Genomic DNA, 26,830 nt, shown 5'->3' with positions numbered 1-26,830 from the left:
ATGTCTGAGTGGGTGCGAGTTGGTTGTTGCTATCTTTTCATAGGTTTGGGCTTGACCAACTCCTATGAGGTCTCTTAAAAGTAAATAAACTAGTGGGATAAGATGGATAAGTACTCTGAAAGTTGGCCCTAGTAAAAAAAACTAGTAGTATTAGAGGAGAAAGTACTATGTACTCTACATGTAACTCTTATATGACTAGGAAAAACTACACATGATGGGTTATGGTGGCCTGGTGGGACATGTCTGAGTGGGTGCGAGTTGGTTGTTGCTATCTTTTCATAGGTTTGGGCTTGACCAACTCCTATGAGGTCTCTTAAAAGTAAATAAACTAGTGGGATAAGATGGATAAGTACTCTGAAAGTTGGCCCTAGTAAAAAAAACTAGTAGTATTAGAGGAGAAAGTACTCTGTACTCTACATGTAACTCTTAGATGACTAGGAAAAACCTCACCATTTCAGTGCAAAGGTGACCATATGCAGGTTCTGTTTGAATCCATCCAACCAAACAGAAAATGGGATGGATCCGACCCCATCTCAATCCTCCAACCAAACAGAAGACGGATCGAACCCATTCTCGCAACCAAACAAAACAAGGGTTGGAGCCGTCCCCAAAACATGGGTTGGAGCCACTCCAATCCACTGATCCCACAACCAAACAGACGGTAACGTTCCGACCGTTACGGGAGGGCCCCGTCCCGCGACGTTGCCGCGCGCGCCCTGACGTCGTCAACGCTGCTCCGGTCGGTCGGTGAACGCAGCTGAGTCCAAGCCACTCTCCCGTTGTGGCTTACGGGCGGAGGCTTATGTAACGGAAAGAAAGGAAACGGACGGCCAAAAGAGAATGGGCCAGCTATCGTTGGGGCGTTTTTTCGCATAGCCCCTCCTGGTCAAGATAAAGCTATTGCTTGCATAGCTTAAGGACGGTTACTGCACCCGTGCACCGTGTAAAAATAGGAAAAGATAGTAAAAATGCTGCGTGGTAAATTGGCAACGTTATTCTCGAATCAATTGTTTCCTTTTACGCCGATGATATGCTTCTATTATTTTTGTCCCTGGTGAAGGACTCTCGTTTAATCGTTTTCTTCCAAGGGAAGGAACGATATATTTCTATGCTTCTAATAAGGTAATACCGCGCTAACAGAGGGTTTAACTGCAAATTCGGTCGTCCCTTTCCAGTTTATTCGAAGGCAGTCGCCAGTGGGGTTTACTAATTTTTCTAGTACGGCCACGAGCTAATAAACACTTGTCTCTTTCCTCCTCCCCGTCTCCCCCTTCGGCCCTTCCCCCTCACCCCCACTCCCCGTACACTCCATTGCGCTCCACGCTCCCGTCGCTGTCGCCCACCGCGCTGCTCGCGGAGTTCGTCCCGACGTTCGTCCGAAGAAATTCAAATCCGGGCGCTCGCGTCACTCCCAGCGACGAATCCGCGCGTCCACTCGGCTCAAGGTAAGCATTTTCCCCTGCACGATTCGGCTCCCATTCCCCTGAATTCCTCCTGCGTTCAAATCTGCGGCTGTGGGAAATTTTCCGAGGATTTTTCTGGTGTGGAGATCACCCGCATTTGATGCGGCTGGTTCGGATTTTTTTTTTCTGATTTTTGCTGGATTTGTTCGTCCGTTTCAGTCGGAACCCGCATGCGCTCGCCATGTTCACGGAGGGGCTAGATCGCGACGCCCTCAAGTGGGTGCGAGAGGTGAGCGAGCTCGCGGCGCCGCCGAACCCTAGCTGGTTTTAGCTGCTGCGGCCTCGGGTTCCCGTTCTCTGATGCGTGTTTTTTCTGTTCCTGGTGGTGTTTGTTGGTGGAATGCGTCTGCAGTGCCAGGGAGCGGCGGCGCTGCATAGCCACGACCGGATGGACGCGCTTCGTGCCGTGCGCGGTGCGGCCGGCCGCGGCGGGCTTGGCATGCCGAAGCCGGAGAAGTTCCGGAGCGGCCACATGCCGCGCGGCGCGACGGTGCCGCTGTCACGCTCCTCGCTGCGCAGCGACGACGGCAGCGCCGCCTCGGGATCCGACATGGACGAGTCGTCGGACAACGATGAGATTGAGGTCTGCAGCGGCAGGTACTCGGTCGACTCGTCACCCCGCCGTGACGACGTGTCCCGACGCACGGCAGTGCCCCTCTACCGCTACGCCCCCATGCCTGGGCAGCAGAACTACTACTCTACTGATGATGGTTACTCGGACTTGAGCTCTTCTCGAGACACAGCACTGCCAAGATCTAAGGCACAGCCGATGGGGCGGCCACAGGCACGGGTTGTTGAGTATGCTGATGAGGAGTACTCGGACTCTCCAGGCACCTCCGAATTTTCTAGCCAGGTGGAAGGGCAGAGCAATGGTGTGACCTCCAAGGGTGGGTATGCATCAGAGTACTCCCATACTGGTCCAGCCCGAAGAGAAGTGAACAATTTGGTTTCTAAGAATCGGGCAGCAGCTGCAGAGAGGATGCGATACCAACATGACAGCCATTCTGCTCATGTCCCCGCTCGAGAGGATGTGAAATCAACACGTAAATTGGTTAGTTTTCTTTGTTTATTTACAAAGAATTTCCATTCATCTACCCCGCTCTTTTTCTATGTGATAGCACCATCTGTAAGTTCCATTTTGTTTCAAGTTGGGGTTGCATTTAAATGTGTGGGAATATGGTAAGTATAAAATGATGCTCAACGAATAATATTTCTGTTTAAATATGATAATTGAAGGGCGGGCCTGGTGCAAGCGATAGAGTCTTACCGCCTGTGACCGGAAGGTCCCGGGTTTGAGTCGCGGTCTCCTCGCATTGCACATGCGAGGGTAAGGCTTGCCACTGACACCCTTCCCCAGACCCCGCACAGAGCGGGAGCTCTCTGCACTGGGTACGCCCTTTAAATATGATAATTGTGAAAGCATCACATAGTTGTCGATAATTTTTTCATATTTACCCAGAAATATTTTTGAAGCCCAAATATTCAAAGTATAGTTATTTACATGGATCTGATGAGACAGTATGTGTTTTAACTTTGAAATGGTTTGACAAATATTTCTAGTTATAATTGATCAATCGATTCTTCAGACACAATTTTCTGCAAACATGACTGGTTCAGTGAGTTATCTTGGGTTCCATGGCTAAATGTCTATATTGGAGTAATCCCATTCCCATTCCCATGTCTATGTAAGTCGCTCCTGATTCTGCTGAAGGATAACACACTTATGCATTTAGTTTACTAGGATAATGGTCTCGATGATTCATGGAGGAAATTTGCCTCTGAATGATCCTGAAGGAATTGAGTTCTTCATTTTTTTCATTTATTGATATGGAATGTTTAAGTAGCATAAGCACTAAGTCTCAACTGACTGAAATGGCTATTTCTCTGGTTCTAGTCAATGTGTACTATGGAACCCAAAGTTGCTATTAAAATTTTGGATGCCTATGGAACATACCTTGATTCTTGACATTTCTTACTGGGTTCTGATGTCCTCTAAAGAAAACAGCTAAATTAAAATAGCAGGTTATATTGTCATGTTTCTTGCTTTCTCTTTCACCAATGATATTATTCATCATCCTAGAAAATGAACTTGCAGTTATAGCACTGAATGGTTCTTAGTTCTTACATGGTCCTATGTGTTGATTGCACTAGTTTCTTGGTGTGACTTTCTTAAAGATGTTCAAGTTTGATGATTTGTTTTATGTACAGAATGGGTTGTCTGATGTTCCCAGCGCACCGCCAATAAATGATTATGACCAGGACCATCATCCGGTTACTCATGATGATACTCCTTGTGACAATTCAAATTTCACCAATGGCTTATCTGCCAAAAAAGATCACCAAGAAGTCAATGGAGGAGCTAACTTAGCTGACAAAAATGACAGGTAGCCTCTATAAGATGTCTTGACATAACATTTTTATTTAATGAAATGAAATGTTTCATTTTGCTTATCCATCCTTCTGGTTATTTTTTCCTGCTATGTAGGAGCACTTCGAATGCAGGACCCACAAGCAAGCCATCTAGCTCGATTCCTGTTCGAGTCCCAACCTTTCATGCCAGGTATTTTTTTATTATTAAACAAGTGTTTAAGTGACAGCAGTGGTCTATAATCACTTCTAAACACATTTCTTGAAACATTTTTACAGTCTGCAAGGGCCCTGGTATTCTGTACTTGCTTATGATGCTTGCGTCCGCCTTTGCCTTCATGCATGGGCTAGAGGCTGTATGGAAGCTCCTGTTTTTCTGGAAAACGAGTGCACGCTCTTGAGAAATACATTCAGGTAAGTTAACTCTTGCACATAATTGAAGATAGGTAACTAAAACCAAACTATGAGGACGCCATTAGATATTGTATCTGCACCATGCTTGCTGCCTCTAGCAACTGTCAGTTCTGTCTTTGATGAGGAATTGAGGATAGCCATTACTTTGTGTTTTGCATTTCTAGGGTCAGGTGTTAGCACCTAAAAAACCCGCAATTGTGCAATGTAGGAACATGTCTATTCTATTATTCTTCTTGGTTATAGCTGCTGCTGTCCACTATGATATGGGATTTTCTTTTCATTAATTCACCATGATGAAATGATATTGACTGTTGAGGCACATCGTGTGTTTTTGTTCAAGGTCAACTATACCAAACATCGGTAGGAGTGTAAATCCTATCAAAATCATTCGGCTTGCATGATCCTCCATACACTGGCCGTCTTGGTAGTCCCCTGGTGACTTTTTTCTCAGTGTGCATGGGGATGTCTTCTGACTTCCTTCACTAATTCTTTTGATAACAATGCATTAGTTTAAATCTATTCTGTAAGGAAAATACATCTCTAAAATTAAGTTAGTTGGTTAAATTTGAAAAATGTAACCGACAGTTACTATTGGATATTGTAAAGAACTGAAGATATTAAATCATTCAAAATAGTTTCTTTGAATATCTACATAAATCTACATATGCATTTTGAACCAACATAGTGCAATAATCTTAAGAATTGCAAATTTCAGCAACAACAACAACAACAACAACAACAACAAAGCCTTTAAGTCCCAAACAAGTTGGGGTAGGCTAATTGCAAATTTCAGCAAGGCCCCAAATATTATTACTTAAAAATTCTAACTTTGGCTTCCACATTCAACATGCTATAAACCTTTTTGTGTACTTCATTCACAAGCTTATTAGTTATTCATCTCTCATGCTGGTTGTTCTACATATCTTCTTTTGTCACACTTTTATTTAATGTGACTTGAGTAAGCCTGACATTCTTGAATGTTTCATTTAGCTTGCAAAATGTCTTGTTACAATCGGAAGAGGAGCTTATGTCGAAGCGCGCATCAGAGCTAGTTAGCGAAGGGGCTGCATCAAAGCCCAAGAAAACAATAGGCAAAATGAAGGTTCAAGGTACAAAGCACATACATCTTTTCCATTTGAATACCGTATCTGCTGCTATTTTCTGTTTAAGTCCCAACGAAGTACGTCGGGCTCATTAAGGACATGTACAACAATGTTGTGACTAGAGTTCGATCAAGTGATGGAGACACGGATGACTTCCCGATTAGGATAGGACTACATCAAGGGTCAGCTTTGAGCCCTTATTTGTTTGCCTTAGTGATGGATGAGGTTACAAGGGACATACAAGGGGACATCCCTTGGTGTATGCTTTTCGCGGACGATGTAGTGCTAGTTGATGAAAGCCGGACAAGAGTGAATCAGAAACTGGAGTTATGGCGGGAGACTTTGGAGTCCAAAGGTTTTAAACTCAGTAGAACTAAAACTGAGTATATGAGATGTGACTTCGGCACTACTACTCAGGAGGAGGAAGATATTAGTTTGGAAGGTCAAGTAGTGCCTAGGAAGGATACCTTTCGATATTTAGGATCAGTGCTACAGAGAGACGGGGATATTGATGAAGATGTTAGCCATAGAATCAAAGCAGGGTGGATGAAGTGGCGCCAAACATCTGGTGTCCTATGTGACAAAAGGGTACCACAGAAGCTAAAAGGCAAGTTTTATAGGACGGCGATTAGACATGCTATGTTGTATGGTGCAGAATGTTAGCCTACGAAAAGACGACATGTTCAACAGATAAGTGTCGCGGAAATACGTATGGTGCGTTGGATTTGCGGTCATACAAGAAGGGATCGAGTTCGGAACGATGATATACGTGATAGATTAGGGGTAGCACCAATTGAAGAAAAGCTTGTCCAACACCGGTTGAGATGGTTTGGACATGTCCAATGGAGACCTCCAGAGGCACCGGTGCATAGTGGAATCCTAAGCCAGGATAGTAACGTGAAGAGAGGCAGAGGAAGACCGAAATTGACTTGGGTAGAGGCAATAAAAGGAGACTTGAAAGGATGGAATATATCCAAAGACTTAGCCTTAGATAGGAGTGCTTGGAAGATAGCTATTCACGTGCCTGAACCTTGATTGCTTCTGCTGGGTTTCAACTCTAGCCTACCCCAACTTGTTTGGGACTTAAAGGCTCTGTTGTTGTTGTTGATGATGAAGATCTCTAGGAAATTAGTGCATCCTATTGGTTGTTGGGACTGTTGCATGTGCTCAGTTTGGACTAATACAAAAAATGCCTTTAGGGATTAACCTAACTTAATATTATTCTGTTTGCAGTTCGCAAAGTCCGGATGTCTGTAGATATGCCTTCTGGTTGCAACTTTTCATCTCTGCCAATGGTGAAATTGGATTCTGTCCGGTACCGTTTATCCAATGTACAATCCACACTTTCATCAGGATGGGAGTCTGTGCGGAGAGTTCGAGTTCTACCACAGCTTCCTGCTAACAGTTCATTCTCAAAGCACAGCTTAGCATACATGCAAGCAAGTGCTCAGTATATCAAGCAGGTATCCGGCCTGTTAAAGGTCGGTGTAACTACTCTGCGGAGCAGTTCAGCATATGAAGCACCACAAGGTTAATATGCTTTATTTCTCCCATAGACTTCAGCCTCTTGACTTGGTCTCATATATTTTTTCTTTCCTCAGAAACATACTCCTGCCAGTTGAGTCTTAAAAGTTCACCTGAAGATGATGTGGTACCTATGCAGCCAGGATCTGGTGAAACACATGTCTTGTATGTCCAAGAGATTCCTAAAATAACATCTTATTTTATAATAGCTATATTACCATTCATTCATTTGCTCTAAATACTACACTCAGTTTGTTATACATTTGTTCAAACTTACTTTTGTAAGAAAAAAAGGTTAATCTTAGCAAACCTGACTATTTGTGTCATATTTCAGCTTTCCTGATAGCCTGGGAGATGATTTGATCATCGATGTGTCTGATTCAAAGGGAAAGTCCTGTGGTCGTGTTGTTGCCCAAGTTGCTACGATGGCTGAGGATCCTGTAAGATTTTATGAACCATTTTGCTACTTGTTTGTCAAAGTTATTTAACAAAAAGGATTCTTGTTAGTACCTGAGCTATTGCCCAGTTGATCGATTCAGTTATTATGAATCTGTTAGTCCCTGGTTCAATCCTGGATCGACAAAGGAATTCCTACCAGGTCTAGCTCCCTAAGTAAAAATTGTTGCCTCGCGGTGTGAAGCCACAATGGAAATGTGCCGTACTCAATCACCTATGGGGCCTTGGATGCTCCTGTCGATTGTACGAGGGACATGATCTTCATACTGTGTAGTTTGTTGGTCTGGGCTTGTACATGTGGTGTGAGTATGTGTAGGATTGGTGCGAGTACACAAACATGTGCATATACTACTACGTGTGTAGTTTGTTGGTCTGGGTGTGTACATGGAGCTTGAATTAGTGTGTGGGGGGATTGGTGTGAGTACGCAAACATTTTCAGATACTACTATACCCATTAGAGGTGTAAAAAAGGGCTCTTGGTGTTCATACACCATTTTTCTTTTTTGACCGAAGTCAGCAGGGGAAACCCCAACCTATTTTTTTAATTTTCTTTTATTCCAAACCTTTTTAATTCGCTCCCACCGGGAGTTGAACCCAGGCCTGCTGGATGCTACTGAGGTGCTCTAACCACTAGGCTAGAGACCCTTTCGCCATACACCATTTTTCTCGATGTATCCTATAACATTTATGCCTAAATAAAACTAATGCTCCTCCAAAAACATCTAAATTTCTTTGTGCAGGCTGACAAGCTACGCTGGTGGTCAATATTCCGGGAACCTGAGCATGAACTTGTGGGTCGTATACATCTATATATCCACTATACAACTGCTGTGGATGAGAACAATATGAAGGTAGAGATGCTTCTGCTCTACGAATGTGTTACACATTGATCTTATGTAACTTCTTTGTCCTTAGTTCACGGTTAACTCTATCTGCAGCCCACATTCTTCTACTATGTTCATTTAATTGGTGGTTAATTTACTACAAATGTAAATGTCACAGTAGTTGAAAACAAGCTGTTTTGATTCTTGTTGACCAGGGAATAGCACTATCTGTATCTGCTCATCTCTGGCTTCTGATAGTTTTCTTATCACCATGGCTATATCAAGTTCATCTTTGATTTATAGAAAAGGGCTTGTTACTTGCCAAACATGTTATGATATTAGTGAATTATCTAATGTCTGTAGTTTTGATTTGACATACTAAGAGCATCTGCCATGTGAAATCATATTACTCTTAAGTATCCTCTTAGCAAGGAATAGTGGACCTAGATAATACACAAAGTTTGTTGGCTTGAATACAAGAAAATAAGGTAGCCTTTTTCAAAATGTCGCTATATATCGATTGAAGGAATACTGATTTGTTTTAACTTGTTGGACAGTAATGGTTGTCTCAATATTAACAGGCATGATTTGTTTTAACTTGTTGGACAGTAATGGTTGTCTCTATATTAATAGGCATTCTTTGCTCTGTACTCTGTAGTATGGTTCTGTTGCAGAAACTGTAGCGTATGATATTGTTTTGGAAGTTGCAATGAAAGCGCAACACATTCAACAACGGAACCTTGTGGTGCATGGCTCCTGGAAGTGGTTATTAACAGAATTTGCATTGTATTATGGGGTTTCAGATGCCTACACGAGGTTGAGGTACTTCCCTATCACACTGGGCTGCCGACTTTTCTACCTTCTTCTAGCCTTTTACTGCATTATTATTGTGAATTGTGATTTATAATTGAACTTACGGATTGTGGCATCATTTATTTAATCTAATGTCCTTCTGCAATGCATGCCAATTATTTTATTATATGTTCTCTTGTACTTGATATATAGCAACATGAGGGCATGCCCCGTTCGGCGCTAGTTGTTTAGATTTAATAATGTATTGAATTGCTATAACCCCCCTCTTCATTTCTCGTTGTCTTCTTTTTCGTGCTGTGGGATTGCTGACTTCTATTCTTTTATAGGTACCTCTCTTATATCATGGATGTTGCAACTCCTACTGCTGATTGGCTCAATCTGGTTCATGAACTTTTGTTACCTATACTGATGAAAAACCATGGTACTGCTACTTTGAGCCACCAAGAGGTACATTTCTCTCTCCCATTAGACATGTATTGTTTTCTGAACACAGTGTTTTCGGGCATCGCAACATGTTTCCTAGGTTTATGTCAATGCTACATTGTTTGTCCAAATTAAACTATAACTAGTTAAACAAATTAATTCAATAGTTAAACAAATTAATTCTTCTTTTTTGATTCTGTATTTTTATCTGTCCAAAATGCTGCTGTGACAAACATGTCACTACTATTGCTTGACTGAAATTTCTTCACACAGAACCGAATACTGGGGGAAGTTGAGGAGCAAATTGAGCAAACTCTAGCTATGGTTTTTGAGAATTACAAGTCGCTAGATGACTCTATACCGTTGGGTTTGGCGGAAGATTTTAGGCCTCCAACTGGATTGGCTGCTGCTGCTCTGGAACCAGCTATTAAGCTGTACAGTCTTCTACATGACGTCCTATCTCCGGAAGCTCAACTAAGATTGTGTGGTTACTTCCAGGTCATTATTCAACTATTCTGTAAACAAATGGTATCTTATGTTCTTTAGTTATAACTAATGTTTTTATGTTTTTTATTCATGTCCAGGCAGCTGCCAGGAAGCGCTCGAGGCGCTACATGCTTGAAACTGATGAGTATGTATCGGGAAATTCAGAAGGTATCAGGGTGGACTTGGTAACTGTTACCACGGCTTACCAGAAGATGAAGTCGTTATGCAACAATCTGCGCAATGAAATTTTTACTGATATTGAAATTCATAATCAGCACATACTTCCCAGGTACATGATCTTATGCAAGCTTCGTTACCAATATGCTTTAATGTCATAACCTGCCAATATGCTTTAATGTCATAACCTGTTGTACATCTTCTAAGCACAGAACATTTTACAGTCTATGAGAAATATCCATTATGTGTTATATATCTGTTTGTTCTTTCTTTCTGATCTTTGGTTTTGACATATTTCCACTTCTCTTTGTTTCCTTTTGCTTCCACAGCTTTGTTGACCTGCCAAATTTAGCTGCCTCCATATATAGTGTAGAGCTTTCAAATCGACTACGTGCTTTTCTTGTTGCTTGCCCTCCTGCTGGTCCAGCATCACCTGTTGCTGATTTGGTGGTTGCTACAGCTGATTTTCAGAAGGATCTGTCTAGCTGGAATATCTGGTAATTTTGTTTACTGGTAAATAAATCTAAATCAAGTCTCTTGTTATATTCATGTCTTGTCATGCCTTACGTTTGAATTTCGCACAGCACTATAAAAGCAGGCGTTGATGCAAAAGAGCTGTTCCATTTGTACATTGTATTGTGGATTGAAGACAAACGCAGGATGTTACTGGAAAATTGCAGAGTGGACAAGGTGAGGTGGCAATTTTTTATTTGCTGCAAATTTTTATTATGTTACTCTTTCCAATTTCATTCCTTGGTACATTTGCCAATTTTCAGGTCAAATGGTCAGGAGTTAGGACCCAGCATATGACAACACCTTTTGTGGATGAGATGTATGATTTGCTAAAGAAGACATTGACAGAGTATGAAGTTATCATTTGCCGATGGCCAGAATACATATTCGTTCTTGAGAATGTATGTCAGAAACTCTATTTCTTTTAGAGATTCTCTAATTCATTAAGTTGTATCAGAATGAAGTCCCAAAGTCTGACGTATCATGTATCGTTTTGATTCTTTGAAACAAAAGGCCATTGCAGATGTTGAGAAAGCGGTTATAGAGTCTCTGGAAAAACAGTATGCAGATGTTTTGGCTCCACTGAAGGATTGTATTGCACCAAAGAAATTCGGCCTCAAAGTTGTCCAGAAACTCACAAAGCGCAATTCAACTGTGCCCTATACTGTACCTGAAGATGTAAGTTTTGGTATTAATTTTTACGTTTATTGGGACTTCAATTATTAATATCTGACCCCCTATCTGCTTTTAGCTTGGCATTCTCTTGAATACATTGAAAAGACTACTAGAGGTTTTGCGACCTCGAATTGAGAGTCACTTGAAGTCATGGAGTTCTTGTATACCAAATGGAGGAAATTCTGCGGCCATTGGAGAAAAACTTAGTGAAGTTACAGTGACATTGAGAGCTAAATTCCGAAATTACATGCAAGCAGTTGTCGAGAAGCTTTCGGAGAATGTGAGTGTCCTTTTACATCCTGTTATTTGTTCCTGATCTCAGCTGGTTACAAATTCTTGTGAATCTCTGATAAGGTTAGGAAAGGTGCTAGGCAGTATCTAGGCATTTTGCCAAATTTGCACACAGCATGTATAGCTGAATACAACAACAACAAAGCCTTTTAGTCCCAAGCAAGTTGGGGTAGGCTAGAGTTGAAACCCAACATGAGCCCCTAGTCACGGTTCAGGCACGTCGATAGCTGCTTTCCAAGCACTCCTATCTAAACAAAGATCTCTAGGTATATCCCAACCCTTTAAATATCTTTTTATTGCCTCCCCCATGTCAACTTTGGTCTTTCTCTACCTCTCCTCACATTGGTATCTTGACTTAGGATTCCACAATGCACTGGTGCCTCTGAAGGTCTCCTTTGGACATGGCCAAACCACCTCAACCTATGTTGAACAAGCTTTTCTTCAATTGGTGCTACCCCTAGACGGTCACGTATATCATCGTTCCGAACTCGGTCCATCCTTGTGTGACCACAAATCCATCGCAACATACGTATTTCCGTGACACTCAGTTGTTGGACATGTCCTTTTGTAGGCCAGCATTCTGCTCCATACAACATAGCGGGTCTAATCGCCGTTCTATAAAACTTGCCTTTAAGCTTTTGTGGTACCCTCTTGTCACAGAGAATGCCATATGCTTGGCGCCACTTCATCCACCCGGCTTTGATCCTATGGCACAACATGTATAGCTGAATAAATTATATAAATAGAGTAGCTGAAAAAATTATATAAAAAGAGACACCAATAGACATACCTTAGTGGCTTTGACTCGTTGATGCAAAAATTATGTTCCTAGTTCCTACAGCAATACAGTACCAGAGGGAAAAATTTAATGACAGGATTAACAGCTTTACAATAGTGCAAGTTATAGATACTTATCTGAATGATCTCAGCCATCTCCCATCCATCAGACCATATCAGCAGCAAGGAAATATGTATTTTAAATCACAAACAACTGGACAGCAGGTCAGCAGTACAGCACAACACGTGGCAAGTTATTATAATTCATAAATAAAGCTCTAGTTCAGAGACAGATAGTTCTCACAACATAAGAAAAACAGTCACACAGCAAGAGTTCATAAGTTTAAGAAACACATGAATGCATCATAAAAGATAAACCATGACATGATAACCTTTGCTTCGGTTTCCCGCGTCCGCGCGAGCTTCTGCTTCGCCCAAAAAAAGTGGCCCGCGCGCGCTCATTCGCTTCCGTGTTGCCTCACTCGCCTTCTCCCTGCTCCGCCTACCCGCTAGGCCCCGTGTGACCCCTTAGCCTTGCGCCTAGGTAGCCACAGAACACTGATATCTGATATCTTGCTGAAACTAGGCACAAACTTACCATGTCATAAAACCAAGTCACTTTTCATGCATAGCTTTACTTGAAAATGAGATTTGCTTAATGATTTATCTTTATCCATGCAGCAAGTTCTGGCATGGATCTGCTTTCATGAGACCAGGATTTAGCATCTAATGTAAATTTATCATTATGGGTACTTTCCTTTTAGGCCCCGTTTGGATCCTTGGAATTGAATTTATTTTAATAATCATAATTTAGACACATATTAATTAAGCTAATATGGTTGGATACGGATTATATTTGTATATTATTGTTTGCTTTACGAAACTCCGCCTATGTTTTCTCAACATAGCAGGTCCTAAGCCTTGGTAAAGGAGTAGGGTTGTGATAGGCGTGGCGAGCCAACGTTAAATCTAGCCATTTTAATGGAGATGAAACCCAAAAGAAGACCGTTGGGGCGTAACCCTATTAGCGACGCGCCATATCGGAACCCGGGTATGGTGTTAAATGAGCAAGGGCCGGGTCGTCACCCCCGTGACGCGCCGTGTCGCGATCTGTGCACGGTGTCAAGTGAGCAAGGATCGGGTCGTCGCATCCTTAGTGGCGCGCTACATCGGCGCCCAGGTGTAGTGAAAAATGAGCAAGGGTCTTCACATCTGAGTCGACGGGTGCGAAGGGTAAGGAAGCTAGTCGAACCAACTAGGATCCGTTTAGGTAGTTGGAATGTAGGGTCGCTTATAGGTAAGTTAAGAGAATTAGTTGATACCGCGACTAGGAGGCGTGTAAATATATTATGCGTACAAGAGACTAAATGGAAAGGTCAGAAGGCGAAGGAGGTGGACAATACATGTTTCAAGCTTTGGTACACAGGGACAGTTGCGAATAGAAATGGAGTAGGAGTTTTGATTGATAAGAGCCTCAAGAATAATGTGGTGGGAGTGAGAAGGCAAGGAGATAGGATTATCTTAGTCAAGCTCGTCATTGGTGATATGGTCTTGAATGTAATTAGTGCGTATGCCCCCCCAAGTAGGCCTCGACGAGAGTGCTAAGAGCAGTGTTTTCCTAAACGCTAAACGGTAAACAATCGGTCACCTACCGTTTAGCCATTATTCGGGCAAAACGTCCCATTAAACGGGCTAAACGGCCAATTAAACAGGGTAAACGGGTGATTAAACGGAAACGGCGCACCACCGTGTAGCGTTTACACGGTGTTTAAACGGGCTAAACGGTCGTTTAGGCGAACAGTGGCTAAGAGACAGTTCTGAGAAGACTTAGATGGCCTGATTAGAGCTGTACCTAGTAGTGAGAAGCTTTTTATAGGAAGAGATTTTAATGGGCATGTAGGTACTACAAGCGCAGGTTTCAAGGCAGTTCATGGAGGTTTTGGGTATGGTAGTAGGAATCAGGAGGGGGAGGAAGTTCTGGATTTCGCGGTAGCTTTTGACCTGATGATAGCCAACACTTTCTTTAGAAAGAGAGAATCTCATCTAGTGACCTTCAGTAGCGGACAACACTCTAGCCACCTCACAAGAAGAAAGGACAAACGATCATGCTTGGGGTGCAAGGTGATACCAGGGGAGTGTGTTGTTTCTCAACATAAGCTTTTGGTGGCCGACTTTCGTTTTCAGGTACATGCCCGTAGGGATAAACAAACTAAGATTGAAGGAACAAAGTGGTGGAAACGGAAAGGGGAGATGTCAGAGGTATTCAGGGAAAGGGTTATCAAAGAGAGCTCTTGGAAGGAAGAAGGGGACATAAACAACATGTGGGAGAAGATGGCAACCAACATTCGAAAAGTGGCCTCAGAGGTGTGGAGTAACCAAAGGAAGTGGAGGCGAGGCTAAAGATACTTGTGGTGGAACGAGGAAGTCCAAAGGGCTATTAAGGAGAAGAAAAGGTGCTATAGACGCTTGTACCATGACAGGAGTGTGGACAACATAGAGAAGTACAAGGTGGCAAAGAAGACTGCAAAGCGAGCTGTAAGTGTGGCAAATGGTAGAGCGTACGAGGATCTTTACCAACGTTTGAGTACGAAGGAAGGAGAGAAGGATATTTATAGGATGGCTAGGGTTCGTGAGAGAAAGACAAGGGACTTCAACTAAGTTAAGTGCATTAAGGATGAAAGGGAGCATGCATCTCTTGGTGAAGGAGGATAAGATCCGACATCGATGGCAAGAGTATTTTGACAAATTGTTCAATGGTGAGAATACGTACACAACCTTTCAGTTGGATGACTCTTTTGATGACACCAATAGGCGCTTTGTGCGGAGAATCCAAGAATCTGAGGTTAGAGAGGCATTGAAAAGGATGAAATGAGGTAAGGCGATGGGATCAGATGGTATCCCAATCGAGGTGTGGAGATGCTTTGGGGACATAGCTATAGTATGGCTAACCAAACTGTTCAACCATATTTTTCGATCGAACAAGATGCCTGATGAGTGGAGGAGAAGTATATTGGTACCGATATACAAGAATAAAGGGGATATTCAAAGTTGTACTAATTACCAGGGAATTAAGTTGATGAGCCATACTATGAAGCTGTGAGAGAGTTATCGAGCATCGCTTGAGAGCAATAACGAGGTCAACCATGGAAGCCATTTTCTTAATAAGACAAGTTATGGAGCGGTATAGGGAGAAGAAGGACCTACACATGGTTTTTATTGACTTAGAGAAGGCTTATGATAAAATACCAAGGAATGTTATGTGGTGGGCTTTGGACAAACATAAAGTCTCAACGAATTACGTCGGGCTCATTAAGGACATGTACAACAATGTTGTGACTAGAGTTCGAACAAGTGATGGAGACACGGACGACTTCCTGATTAGGATAGGACTACATCAAAGGTCAACTTTGAGCCCTTATTTGTTTGCCTTAGTGATGGACGAGGTCACAAGGGACATACAGGGGGACATCCCTTGGTGTATGCTTTTCGCGGACGATGTAGTGCTAGTTGATGAAAGCCGGACAGGAGTGAATCAGAAACTGGAGTTATGGCGTGAGACTTTGGAGTCCAAAGGTTTTAGACTCAGTAGCACTAAAACTGAGTATATGAGATGTGACTTCGGCACTACTACTCGGGAGGAGGAAGATATTAGTTTGGAAGGTCAAGTAGTGCCTAGGAAGGATATCTTTCGATATTTAGGATCAATGCTACAGAGAGACGGGGATATTGATGAAGATATTAGCCATAGAATCAAAGCATGGTGGATGAAGTGGCAGCAAACATCTGGTGTCCTATGTGATAAAAGGGTACCACAGAAGCTAAAAGGCAAGTTTTATAGGACGGTGATTAGACCTGCTATGTTGTATGGTGCATAATGTTGGCCTACGAAAAGACGACATGTTCAACAGATAAGTGTCGCGGAAATGCGTATGTTGCGTTGGATTTGCGGTCATACATGAAGAGATCGAATTTGGAACGATGATATATGTGATAGATTAGGGGTAGCACCAATTGAAGAAAAGCTTGTCCAACACCGGTTGAGATGGTTTGGACATGTTCAACGGAGATCTTCAGAGGCACCGATGCGTGGTGGAATCCTAAGCCAGGATAATAACGTGACGAGAGGCAGAGGAAGACCGAAGTTGACTTGGGTAGAGGCAATAAAAGGAGACTTGAAATGATGGAATATACCCAAAGACTTAGCCATAGATAGGAGTGCTTGGAAGACTGCTATTCACGTGCCTGAACCTTGATTGCTTCTGCTGGGTTTAAACTCTAGCTTACCCCAACTTGTTTGGGACTTAAAGGCTTTGTTGTTGTTGTTGATTGTTTGCTTTACGAGAGAGATACTTATGTGTTGCATTTCTATCGTACGTCGGGGGGGGGGGGGGGGGGGGGGGGGGGGCGAGTTGAAGAGCGTGTTATAAGTTGCAAAGTAGAAACATAGAATGGTGATCTATAGAATTAATTTCCATCTCTCACCCTATGAATTTGAGATAGGCTTATACGTGAACTTTGGAAATTGGTGGAATGTCAAATTTTAAGCCAAGTAGCCTAATTTATTAAGTAGATTTCAATTCCTCCAAATGAAAGGACCCAAACGGCCCCTTAGAGAATGGTCTTCTACCTAATAAATTTCTATGTATATGCTACATTTCACCTCGGATCTACCAGTGTTAGACCAGAATTATGAATGCCTTCATGTTCATTTGATCCTGGCGGTGTTATAATTTTGATGTTCTATGTAGGGGCGATTTCATCTATATGATCATTCTGTGGTGTTTCAGGTTTTATAATTCTATTGTATCGAACCAAATCCTCATTCCATATTCAACTTTATGTTGCACCCCTAGCTATGTAGTTATGGATAGAATGGAAGAGGCCTTACTAGCACTTTACAGAGACAAGTACATTTGTTGTGAAGAACAATTTTCTTACCAAAGTTTTTATGCAGACCCGTATGCAAAATACCACAAAGCTCAAAAAGATCATTCAGGATTCAAAAGAGTTGGTGATGGAATCTGATATCCGCAGCAGGATGCAGGCCTTGAAGGGTCAGCTAATTGAGGCAATAAATCATGTGCACAAAGTCTCTGAAGTACATGTTTTTGTAGCCATATGCCGAGGTTTCTGGGACCGGATGGGACAGGTATATGAAGTATCAGTAGTGAGTAGGGATGGTCCTTTTTTCGTACTACTGTTACTAATTTGATCAATATTTAGGATGTGCTGAGTTTCCTGGAAAATCGCAAAGAAAATAAAGCCTGGTATAAAGGTGCACGAGTCGCAATCTCAGTAAGTTCATGTTCCCACGGTCCCCCTTGAACATATTGACCAAATATTCGCCTTTTCTTTTGATGCTTCCCATCTCTTACTCTAGTTTAATAAATCCTGTTAATCCGGCAGGTCTTGGATGATACTTTTGCAACCCAGCTGCAACAGCTGCTAGGTAATACAGTCCCACCGAAGGAACTAGAGCCACCCAGATCTATCGTGGAAGTTCGCTCTATTCTCTGCAAAGATGCACCCCGCCAGAAGAATTCTAGTTTCTATTATTGATGATCAGGCTTAGCTGTACATAGTAGTCATGCGCATCAGTGCATGCAGCTTTTATCTTGGAGAGAAAAGGTCAAAGTGCTCGGATAGCCGGATCTTGAAAAAGAAAGCAATAGACCAATGAGGTCTAGAGGAGGCTCAATGATATCTGAGAAGCTAGCCTTGTGTTACACCATAAAAGTTGCTTTTTGCTGGTAACCTGGTTATGTTCCCATTGCCTGTGGGATGGGGTCTACATTTAGAAACTGGATTGTGCTTTAGAGTGTAATCCAATTAACATTGTAGGTTAGCTTCATTGATAGCACCTAGCTGTGGTTAAGCAGTTGCTCTATTTTTGAACATGTTTACTGTTCTTAGGAATTCTTTGAAAGGTATGGACAAGGACACAAAAAAATTGATGGTTTTTTATGCCCCTGTATTGTATAGCTATAGTGAGGAAAGAAGTGCATATAAGTCGTTAAATTTCAAGTCTTATTCCATTTTCAAGTATGAAAACAATGGATGCTTCATGTGGCCAACGACTGAAATAGAGTAGCTCATCTTTCCTGCTTTTGCTGCGAGCTCAATGTCACTTAGACATTTTGGCTCCGACATGGCTAGAGCATGCAAAATCCGCTCCCATATCAAGGTGCAAGCATAGGATGCCTCATTCTTCAGCCTAATTACAAACGCCAATACAGTTCACGCATGCCCCTTTGGTATCGTCTCCAACTCTCCATTCACCACGCCGGCACGCCCACATGATCATCTCTTCTGGTTCCGGCTGCGGCAGCCGGCAGTTCAGAGCACGCCCACATGATCATCTTTCCGGCCGCGGCAGCCGGCGGTACAACCACGACTCCGCCCCTCCGCGATCACTAGAATAGGCTCTGCCAAATTTCCATCACGGGCACGGGGCACCCCTGCCCGCCAAACACCACTGCGCGAGGACCGGTATGCCGGTATGCGTCTGTCTCACCGCCTCACCGGACACGGCGAAACTGGTTTCTTGGTACGACCGGCGGCCAGGTTCGCGCGTCCACATATACTCAGCGCCACAGGCCACACACTGACACACAGCCTCCGAGCCATCTACCGTTTCGTTTACACTGGCAACACGCGTCCCATCACAGATTCACAGCATTCGACTGCAAATATTGCATCAAGTTTATTACGGCCGGCTACGAGTGTCACATGGGAAGCCATCGGATTATAATCATTGGCGAGAACTTGACTTGAGTCGCCACACAAGGAACTTCATAAACTTGACATCACGGTTACAGAGTGCTAAAGTTTCATAGGATTTCACTCAGAACACCAATCTGCTGCATGTAGCATGAGGTGACAACGGAATTATTTCACTACTTCAGAGGCACGGCCAATGTTTGATCAATGGCTCCATCAGCTATTACATCGCCAATTACTGGGCACTGAGGACTTCAATCTCGAACGCCAGCACTGAGTTTGGTTGAATTCCCCAGGCTTGGAACCCGCTGGCTCCATAAGCATAATCAGGCGTGCACTGAAGCAAGAACACTCTAATATCAGATGCCAGGGAAAGCTAAGATGAAAAATTATGAACTTTAAAGAATATCAAGTGAGAACAGATTATCAAAGCAAAGATAATGCACTGCAGAAAAGGGGAAAAATCCATAGTCATAACAAAGCTTTTTTGAACAAGTTACTTCCATCTAGAGATAAGAGTGCCTTCAAAATTGCAGTAGTAATAAAATGCTCGAAGAATCAGTAAACCAAACACATCTTTCTATATGAAACCTGCACCCAAAAGCTGGCCGGCGAGCGTGGCCACGTCGCCAGCCGTTCCCGGCCATCGGATCGGGCGCGTGAACGGCCCGGAACGTGCGATGCGTGGTTTTTTTGCATAAAAACCCTCGAACTTTAGTCGAATCAACCCGCAGTCCAGGCCTCCTCTCAGTTTTTTTTTGCAAAAAAGACCTCTAACTTTACCGAAATCAACCGCAATCCAGGCCTTTTATTTCAACGCGAAGAAGGCAAAATTTGATAGCATAACCGTTTTGCAGAAACACCCTTAAAATTTTGCGGAGAACCCCTCCCGCAGAGGTGTACCCCAAGTCTCCGAGCCTAGCGCAATTCCCCGTCTCATCTCTCTCCTCTTTCTCTTTCCCGGCTGCCGCCGCACCGCAGTGCTCGCTGCGCGCGCCTCCCTGCTCGCCGCCGTCGCTGGAGCGCGAGGTCCCTACCATCTCGACGCCGTTGCTGGAGCGCAGGGAAAGAGAAGCGCGGAGGAGCGCAGGTCCCGTACACGGAGGAGTGCGCCCAGATCTGCGGAAGCGACGGCGAGGGCGTGTGGCCATGGAGACATGGCGGTTGACGCGGCGGTGCTCGCGTGCTCGGAGCAGCAAACCGGAGGCGCCGATATGAACCGAGGGTACGACCGGGAAGCTTCGATGTAGAGGGAGGTCCTCCGCGTGGATCTCGGCGACGGCTGTTAGATCCACGACGAGCACCACCAGATCCATGCCTGAGGATGAGGAGCGGTGCCATGGCGGCGGAGAGCTACGGTGAGGTCAGGAGCGAGGCGCGCCTGTGCTGGCGAGTAGCACACGGTAGAAGCCTGACTGCACCGCACTGGACCACTTCTACTTCCGCTCCTCTACACCTCCCGCTGCCTCCATTGTCCGGCTCCACAACCTCTCCACCAAAGCCATCTCCTATCTGGTGCGTGATCTGTGCCTCCATCAATCCATCTCCATTCAAGAGTATGCCTACTCTGAATGATCGTACTCCACATGACTGAGGCTGCAAACGGGTCACTACATAGTGAGTTTGTGAGTGGATCTATGATTTTTACCTATATGTACCTACTGATTAGTTTTTGTTTTGATTTCCTGCTCTCTTAGGTCATTTCTCATTAGTGAAGGACACTGCAAGGACGGATTGGTGTCTTTGCCCACTGCTCTGAGCTTCCTGTCCAGGATTTCAGAAGGCATGTCTGCCGCTGCTGGGATCGTCTTTTGGTTATTGCTGCGTTTCTAAAGAAATCTGCTATACATACAAATTTGGACTCAGTTTGATAATAAGGGGGCTAAGGTTTAAGTTACACTTATGAGATTAATTTTCATGATATGTGGGCCGTATTAGTATGTCATATTACTATTTTCATCATGGAGATTCAGATCCACTTCTCAGATAATGTTATTATTTTGTTAACCAGGTAACTTCTGATTTCTATCAAGGGCCTATGACCTATCCAAAAGAAAGGGATTAATTTGGACTAGGCTTGAGGTATATATGACAATTCAATCTACATATTGAATTTTATTCTGGCACCACATAGCAAACACATAGGTAAGCTAATTTGGAACCATGTTGTGGTACTCCCGGTCAGTTAAGACTCAGGTGTAGTGCTCCAGTCTGGTTTCTGAACTCAGGCTGCACATGCTGAGTTGAGATAAATCATTGAGGAGCAGCACATGCTGTTAACCATACAATTTGGTGCATTATGCTTGAACTTGTGCCCTTCTAATTTAAAAAATTGTTTGTGTTCTCATATTTTGTATCTGCTGCACTGATATTAGGTTCTAGGTTTTTGTTTTACATTTTTTGTTCCTTGTGGCCATGTGAACGAATAATCCAATAGTTTTCCATTTTTTCCCTAGATATTTCAGAAGAAGGATCAACATGATGATAGCGGGCCTTTCCTGTTTTGCGACAAAGTGGCATCACTTGGGTAATTCTTTGATATTTTCCTCTCTTTTTTTTTGCATCGTTTGCTTAATGCATGGGCCTTGTTGGAGTAGCTTGCAGAAAAGCTAATTTGTAGACAGCTTGTATGATGTCTCTTTTCAAGGTTAGTTATAAGATTAAATTTTCTATAACAGTCTTGCTCTTGAGTTGGGAATTTGTGATCCTATGCAAGATTGGTGTGGTTGCTGCATCTGCTTTCATTCACAGTAGATTAAGATTGCTACTGATTTGGTGCGTTCTCTGCAGGAGTGCAGGTACACAAAGATTAGTTCACGGAAAATGTGTGGATCCTTATTTCATCAGTCGCACTATCGTAGCTGTCAATGACTTCTCGACCCAGCCGGCGTTGAGGGGTTTATAGGAGTATAAATTGATGTTAAGTGCACCTCGATCTAAGATTTTGAGTTTTTTTTTTCTGTTTTGGAGCAAGTTCAGGACTGACTCCTTCGAAGTTCATTGTCTCCATGTATACTTCCTCTGTAGATATGTAGACATGTTTTTTCTTTAAATCTCACCCCCTATACTGACCTTTGAGACTGTATACAATGACCCTTTCAAGCGATGCCTGATGTAAAATTCTTCAAAGATATCTGATGACATTTTTGCTTTAATTTATTTTTGATTGTGCAAGAATCTTAGTGTTTACATATAAAGGTATTTTCTTAGTTTTGTTCTTTATAAGATGAGAAAATTATTGTTATAAATTTGGCTAAATACTTTGGTACTTATAAATTTTGTTAAACAGGCAGGCAGGGCGCCCGAAGGGCGCCTAATATTCTAGTTCAGACTAATTTAGCTGATCAACAAAACAAACAGTCAGACTAGTCTTATGTCGAGGAGGCTGGAGGCTGGAGGCATACCTGGATACGAGCAACTTCACCCACTTGCATGGTCATAACTCCCTCATCCCATCCTATAGGAAACAGAGCAATTAGCACAACAGTAATTTAATTGGGATGGTTTATTTGGCTAATAGACCATGATTTTGCAGGCCTGTGAAATTCTGGCATGCAACATGAAACCGGACTGACCCTGAACAATGACTGCTCACTTTTGGAAAAAAAACTAAAACGCTCTAGGCTTCATCTGAGTTAATTCGTCAAGGAAAATATGGCTGACAATTTACAACCATGGCTAAAAGAGAATATAAAGCAAACAATCCAAATTTGGAGCTCTACCAGAAATAAAACATCATGATAAGTAAAGCTCATGCTCCATTTATAAATAACATCAAAAGTGCAGGTTAGATAGACAAATGGAACCCTTGCTAAATCGCGAAGTAATGCACATGAAGATAACAGGCGAAGTTATTAGGTTCTACATGAACTGATGATATGTGGCATGATTACCTTTGATCACTGAACCCAGACCAATGTTGAAACTGAATGGCTGCTGCCCAGGATCCTTGGTGCTGAAAGAAACAACAACAGAACGCAGTGACTGACAGGAAAAGAACTACTTTCAGTGTACACGTGCTTATTCCACTGATTGATTTGCTACACTTCGATGTAAATCAAGAAAATAGATTGATAGTTTACCTCCAAAATTTCTTGGATAGATCACGATCCTTCCCTGAAAACAAACCCAAAAGTTAGTGAACAATTACTGCAGATCAGATAGTGTTAGTCATAATACAAAAGAAAGAGAAACGAATTATGCAGTGCGCAGGGTTCGCATGCAACTTTGGATCAGATCGATCTCAATCCTACGACTGAACATCGCATCCTAAGCATCAAAGCCGAGGAAAAAAAAGGAGTCGCTGCTTATTCACCGAGGCTACTAGATGGAATGGATCTGAAAGCATCTAACTCTAAACCCAAAAGTGATGCGGATCCAAGAACATCGTAGTGAATAAGAGGTCTATGGGATGAAGGGAAGGAGCGAACCGTAGCCGGTGCAGTGGACGGTGACCTTCTGGCCCTTTACCGGCTTGGGGCCGGTCCCTGCTCTCAGGATCTGCTTCTCGAAGCCCATCGTTCGCTTCTCCTCCGACGGTCTTCTGTCTCCTCACTTTGGGCGGCGGCGTTTGTGTTGCGAATTGCGACCGGAGTGTGGCCTAATGGTAGCGTGGCGATATTTGTCCCGCTTCCGCGATATCTTTTATCCCTTTCTGCTGCAAGGTGCACAATGTCTTTTTTCCTCTGCCGTCCGATGGACATTTTTTTTAAGGAATACTCTCTATTTTCTTTCTTTTTTATTACTCTCCTTAAAAAAAATGTTGCTATCGTATCCGTACCGGACAAAGTTTTTAAGATTTAACTGATTTATAGAAAATTTTAGCATCTTATCTCTAAATAAAGTTTATTATGAAAATAGATTCAAAGATTTATCTAATGCTACTAACTCTGTAGTATAAATATTAATATTCACTTGTCTAAATTTAGTCAAAGCTAAAAACGTTTGACTCCTCAGAAAACAAGAACAACACTTATTCTGGGACGGACGGAGTAAATGTCAAAGAGCTATTTGGTCCAGTAGCACACAAACACCATCCTAGGTGGTTAGATAGTAAGTTGAATGTCCGTATAAACTATTAGCAACTCCAAGCCAGTTAATGAAACTAAGGGCATGTTCGACTACTGTAAAAGAAACTACTGCTAGGTGTCAACATAGCAATCTATGAGAGGCGACAGCTACAGTAGCAGCACCAACGGCTAAAAAGACAAGCGCCAAACAAGCCCTAATAGTTACCAGCCTTTTACCTAATAATTAGTAGGTCTATTTTAGCTGGTAATAACTTTAGCTGCTAATTTTTAGTGCTAGTGGATCCAAATATGGCCCGTTCGCTTCGCTGAAAAAACAAGCCAAAACATTGTTCCGGATGATTTGTTGTGAGAGAAAAACACTATTTCGCCTGAAAAAAACAAGCTGAAAAAGACGGATTATAAGAGAAGCGAACAGGGCCTATATCATAAGTTTATTCTCAATATTTTAAACTTTAACCATTAACCGTAATTGAACTATTTATACCAAAAATATTTCTCATAATGAATCTAGCAACATAAATGTTATGTTCTTAATATATATAAAATATTCAAAATTAATGCTCAAAGATATTTTGGTCAAAACTAATAGATATATAAAAAATAGAAATAACAAAAAATTATCACTTTTAATAAAAAAATATTTTTTCAAGAGATCAACTATTATATTAAAACTCAACATATTACGTCCCAAGACTATACATAAAACCTAAGATAAACGAAGAAAGAATATTTTTATTCATGTCCTTCTATCATGCTCTTTCCCAATAGTTTTCTACGGCCTATGCTCTAGATAAATCGAGCCCATCAAACATGAAAAAAATAGTGCAATTCACCAGCACTAAAAAGTTTGACATTCTACACGATCAAACGCACCAAAATTAGATCAATAGACATCTAAATCAATAATCACCTATCACGATGAGACCAACAACTCAAAGTTAATATACATACGGGAAGTGTGAGGCACAAGTTTCCTTACATATAGTGACTATGGATTGTTTGCGAATAAAATCTACGCCACTTGACTTGGACTAAACAAAATATAAGAGTTATTAAGATAATAAAACTATTTAATATTGCAAGATATTTACATGCCCACTTGTCCTTCTATTTGAAGATTGGGATCATATCAAAATATCCAATATATGGAGTTTGGCCAAAAACCCACCGAAAACAGGAGGAGACGAACAACCAAACCAGAAATCCGGCCCCGTTGCCAGAAGCCTAGAATCCACCGTCCGAGGCATCCATCACCACCGTCCGTACCCCACGAAACCGTTCCAAAACGATTCAGTCCAGCGGTCCAGCCCGCATAAACTCCCGGCGCAGAGCCGCTCGCCGCCGTCCTCAGTCCCCAATTCCCACGCGGAACCTCCCAATTCCGCACCCACCGTCCCACCGGCGGCCACCGCCGATGGAGGCCTAACAGTGGAGCCGCTCCTACCCCCAACCCAACCGGGCAGATCCACCTCCATGGAGACCGAGCGGATCCGGGAGCTCATCCTCCTCACGCTCCGCGCGCCGCACTCCCGCCTCGCCCTCGTGGGTGGCAACCACACCGCCGCCCGCTTCTGCACCCGCTAAGCTCGCCTCCTCACCCCCTTCCGCGCCGGCTTTCTCTTCACCGCCGTCTCAGACGGCACAAGACTCAGCGCTCTTGCTCAGCTCAACCCACGCGTCCGCGATGCCGGCCGACAGCGTCGTGATCCGTCTCCCCGGCCCGCGCGCCCTCCGCGTGCTCGCGCGCTCCGTGCTCTTCGCCGTCGCGCTGCTCTGCCTGCCCTGGCTCCGCACTGCCGAGGCGCCCGCCCGAGGCCGCGCCGTCGACACGTGCGGCGCAGCCGCGGCCCAGGCGGAGCTCCTGCTCCGCGACCTTCGCCAGGAGGGCCTGCTCGTCCACGGCGCCCGCGCCGTCGTCCTCGGCGCCGACGGCCACTGCGATCCGCCCACCCCGAAGCAGGATGAGGACAGCGTCCTTCGACCCGTCTCGCTGCGGCGGATGCTGATGATAGGGGACTCGTCAGTGGACTTTCTGCTGGATTTCGGCTACTTCAGCGAAGACGCTGACAGGTTTGCCTTCGCCGATCGGGCGCTCAAGCATGGAGGCATTCTTGCCGCCCCAATTGACTCGCTGAGCGCGTTCAGCTTGCCGCAGAACTACCGCGTCATATACATTCATCGGTTCTCTGAGGCTTTTGTTGGGGTCAAGAAGATTGCCCCCGCCGACGACAACAGCCATGCTGGCACCAGAACGGAGCTGTTATCACCTCCTGCCCTGAAGGAAGGGGTGCTTTACAGTCAGCCGGCTGAGACTACCAATGGTGAATTCAAGAACATGGCGAGGAAGCTCTTGTTACTTTCAGACATCACAGTGATTTCAACGGCGTACAAACGTAAAATGTTGTGCAGATGCTCCATCGGGATCAGAAGAGTTGATTCTGCATCTTCTATGGAATGTGAAAAAGGCTGCAACCTGCGGCGGCGCTTTTATGGAGTAAAGCTGCTCCAGCTTCCCTCAAGAGCAGCAACAACACATCAGTTATGGGCTGAACCGACTGCATACACAGAGAATGCACGGTACTCATTGACAAAGTCAGTGAACCAGCATGAATATTCTTATCAGTTGCAGACTAGTCAGCTATGATTTGTAGTACCTCTTAGCGTCTGGTTTGCTCTTGCTGGGTTTTCTTCTCTTTTGAGTTGTTTGCGTGACTTCGCTGGGTAATAAGTTTCTCATCTCATGTATGATGTATCTGTGCTGATCTGTGACGTTC

At 43.5% G+C, this 26,830-nt stretch overlaps 2 protein-coding genes, 1 long non-coding RNA gene and 1 pseudogene across 5 annotated transcripts; 3 read left to right on the top strand and 1 right to left on the bottom strand.

Moving 5' to 3' along the window:
- The first annotated feature begins 1,255 nt into the window (after positions 1 to 1,255).
- Positions 1,256 to 18,310, top strand: LOC136478132 (uncharacterized). Its single transcript, XM_066476461.1, has 23 exons — positions 1,256 to 1,445; positions 1,623 to 1,692; positions 1,816 to 2,514; positions 3,672 to 3,847; positions 3,949 to 4,023; positions 4,110 to 4,244; positions 5,235 to 5,353; positions 6,581 to 6,877; positions 6,949 to 7,036; positions 7,206 to 7,311; positions 8,068 to 8,178; positions 8,810 to 8,973; positions 9,291 to 9,411; positions 9,661 to 9,885; positions 9,972 to 10,162; positions 10,380 to 10,547; positions 10,635 to 10,740; positions 10,827 to 10,964; positions 11,077 to 11,241; positions 11,315 to 11,518; positions 17,261 to 17,455; positions 17,530 to 17,601; positions 17,713 to 18,310. The coding sequence occupies exons 2-23, from the start codon at positions 1,645 to 1,647 to the stop codon at positions 17,863 to 17,865; spliced, it is 3,756 nt and encodes a 1,251-aa protein (XP_066332558.1). The 5' UTR covers positions 1,256 to 1,445; positions 1,623 to 1,644; the 3' UTR covers positions 17,866 to 18,310.
- A 766-nt stretch (positions 18,311 to 19,076) lies between these two features.
- Positions 19,077 to 23,652, bottom strand: LOC136478133 (peptidyl-prolyl cis-trans isomerase FKBP12-like). The gene is made up of 5 exons (XM_066476462.1): positions 23,457 to 23,652; positions 23,109 to 23,142; positions 22,920 to 22,981; positions 22,431 to 22,483; positions 19,077 to 19,363 (listed from the first exon to the last, which is right to left on the bottom strand). The coding sequence occupies exons 1-5, from the start codon at positions 23,542 to 23,544 to the stop codon at positions 19,262 to 19,264; spliced, it is 339 nt and encodes a 112-aa protein (XP_066332559.1). The 5' UTR covers positions 23,545 to 23,652; the 3' UTR covers positions 19,077 to 19,261.
- On the top strand, positions 19,373 to 22,365 carry LOC136478134 (uncharacterized). 3 transcript variants are annotated; one of them, XR_010764183.1, is made up of 4 exons: positions 19,373 to 20,643; positions 20,724 to 21,108; positions 21,483 to 21,553; positions 21,825 to 22,365. It is a non-coding gene; the product is annotated as an uncharacterized lncRNA (long non-coding RNA). The 3 variants fall into 3 exon arrangements; XR_010764182.1 differs by having other exon boundaries at positions 19,374 to 20,541; positions 20,724 to 21,171; XR_010764181.1 differs by having other exon boundaries at positions 19,375 to 20,541; positions 21,825 to 22,364.
- Positions 23,653 to 25,349: 1,697 nt separating the features above from the next.
- On the top strand, positions 25,350 to 26,640 carry LOC136474920 (uncharacterized; annotated as a pseudogene).
- The last annotated feature ends 190 nt before the right edge of the window (positions 26,641 to 26,830 follow it).

Source organism: Miscanthus floridulus, chromosome 8 (genome assembly GCF_019320115.1).
Source record: "Miscanthus floridulus cultivar M001 chromosome 8, ASM1932011v1, whole genome shotgun sequence".
Taxonomy (NCBI): Eukaryota; Viridiplantae; Streptophyta; class Magnoliopsida; order Poales; family Poaceae; genus Miscanthus; species Miscanthus floridulus.
This window is presented reverse-complemented; position numbering and strand designations above follow the sequence as displayed.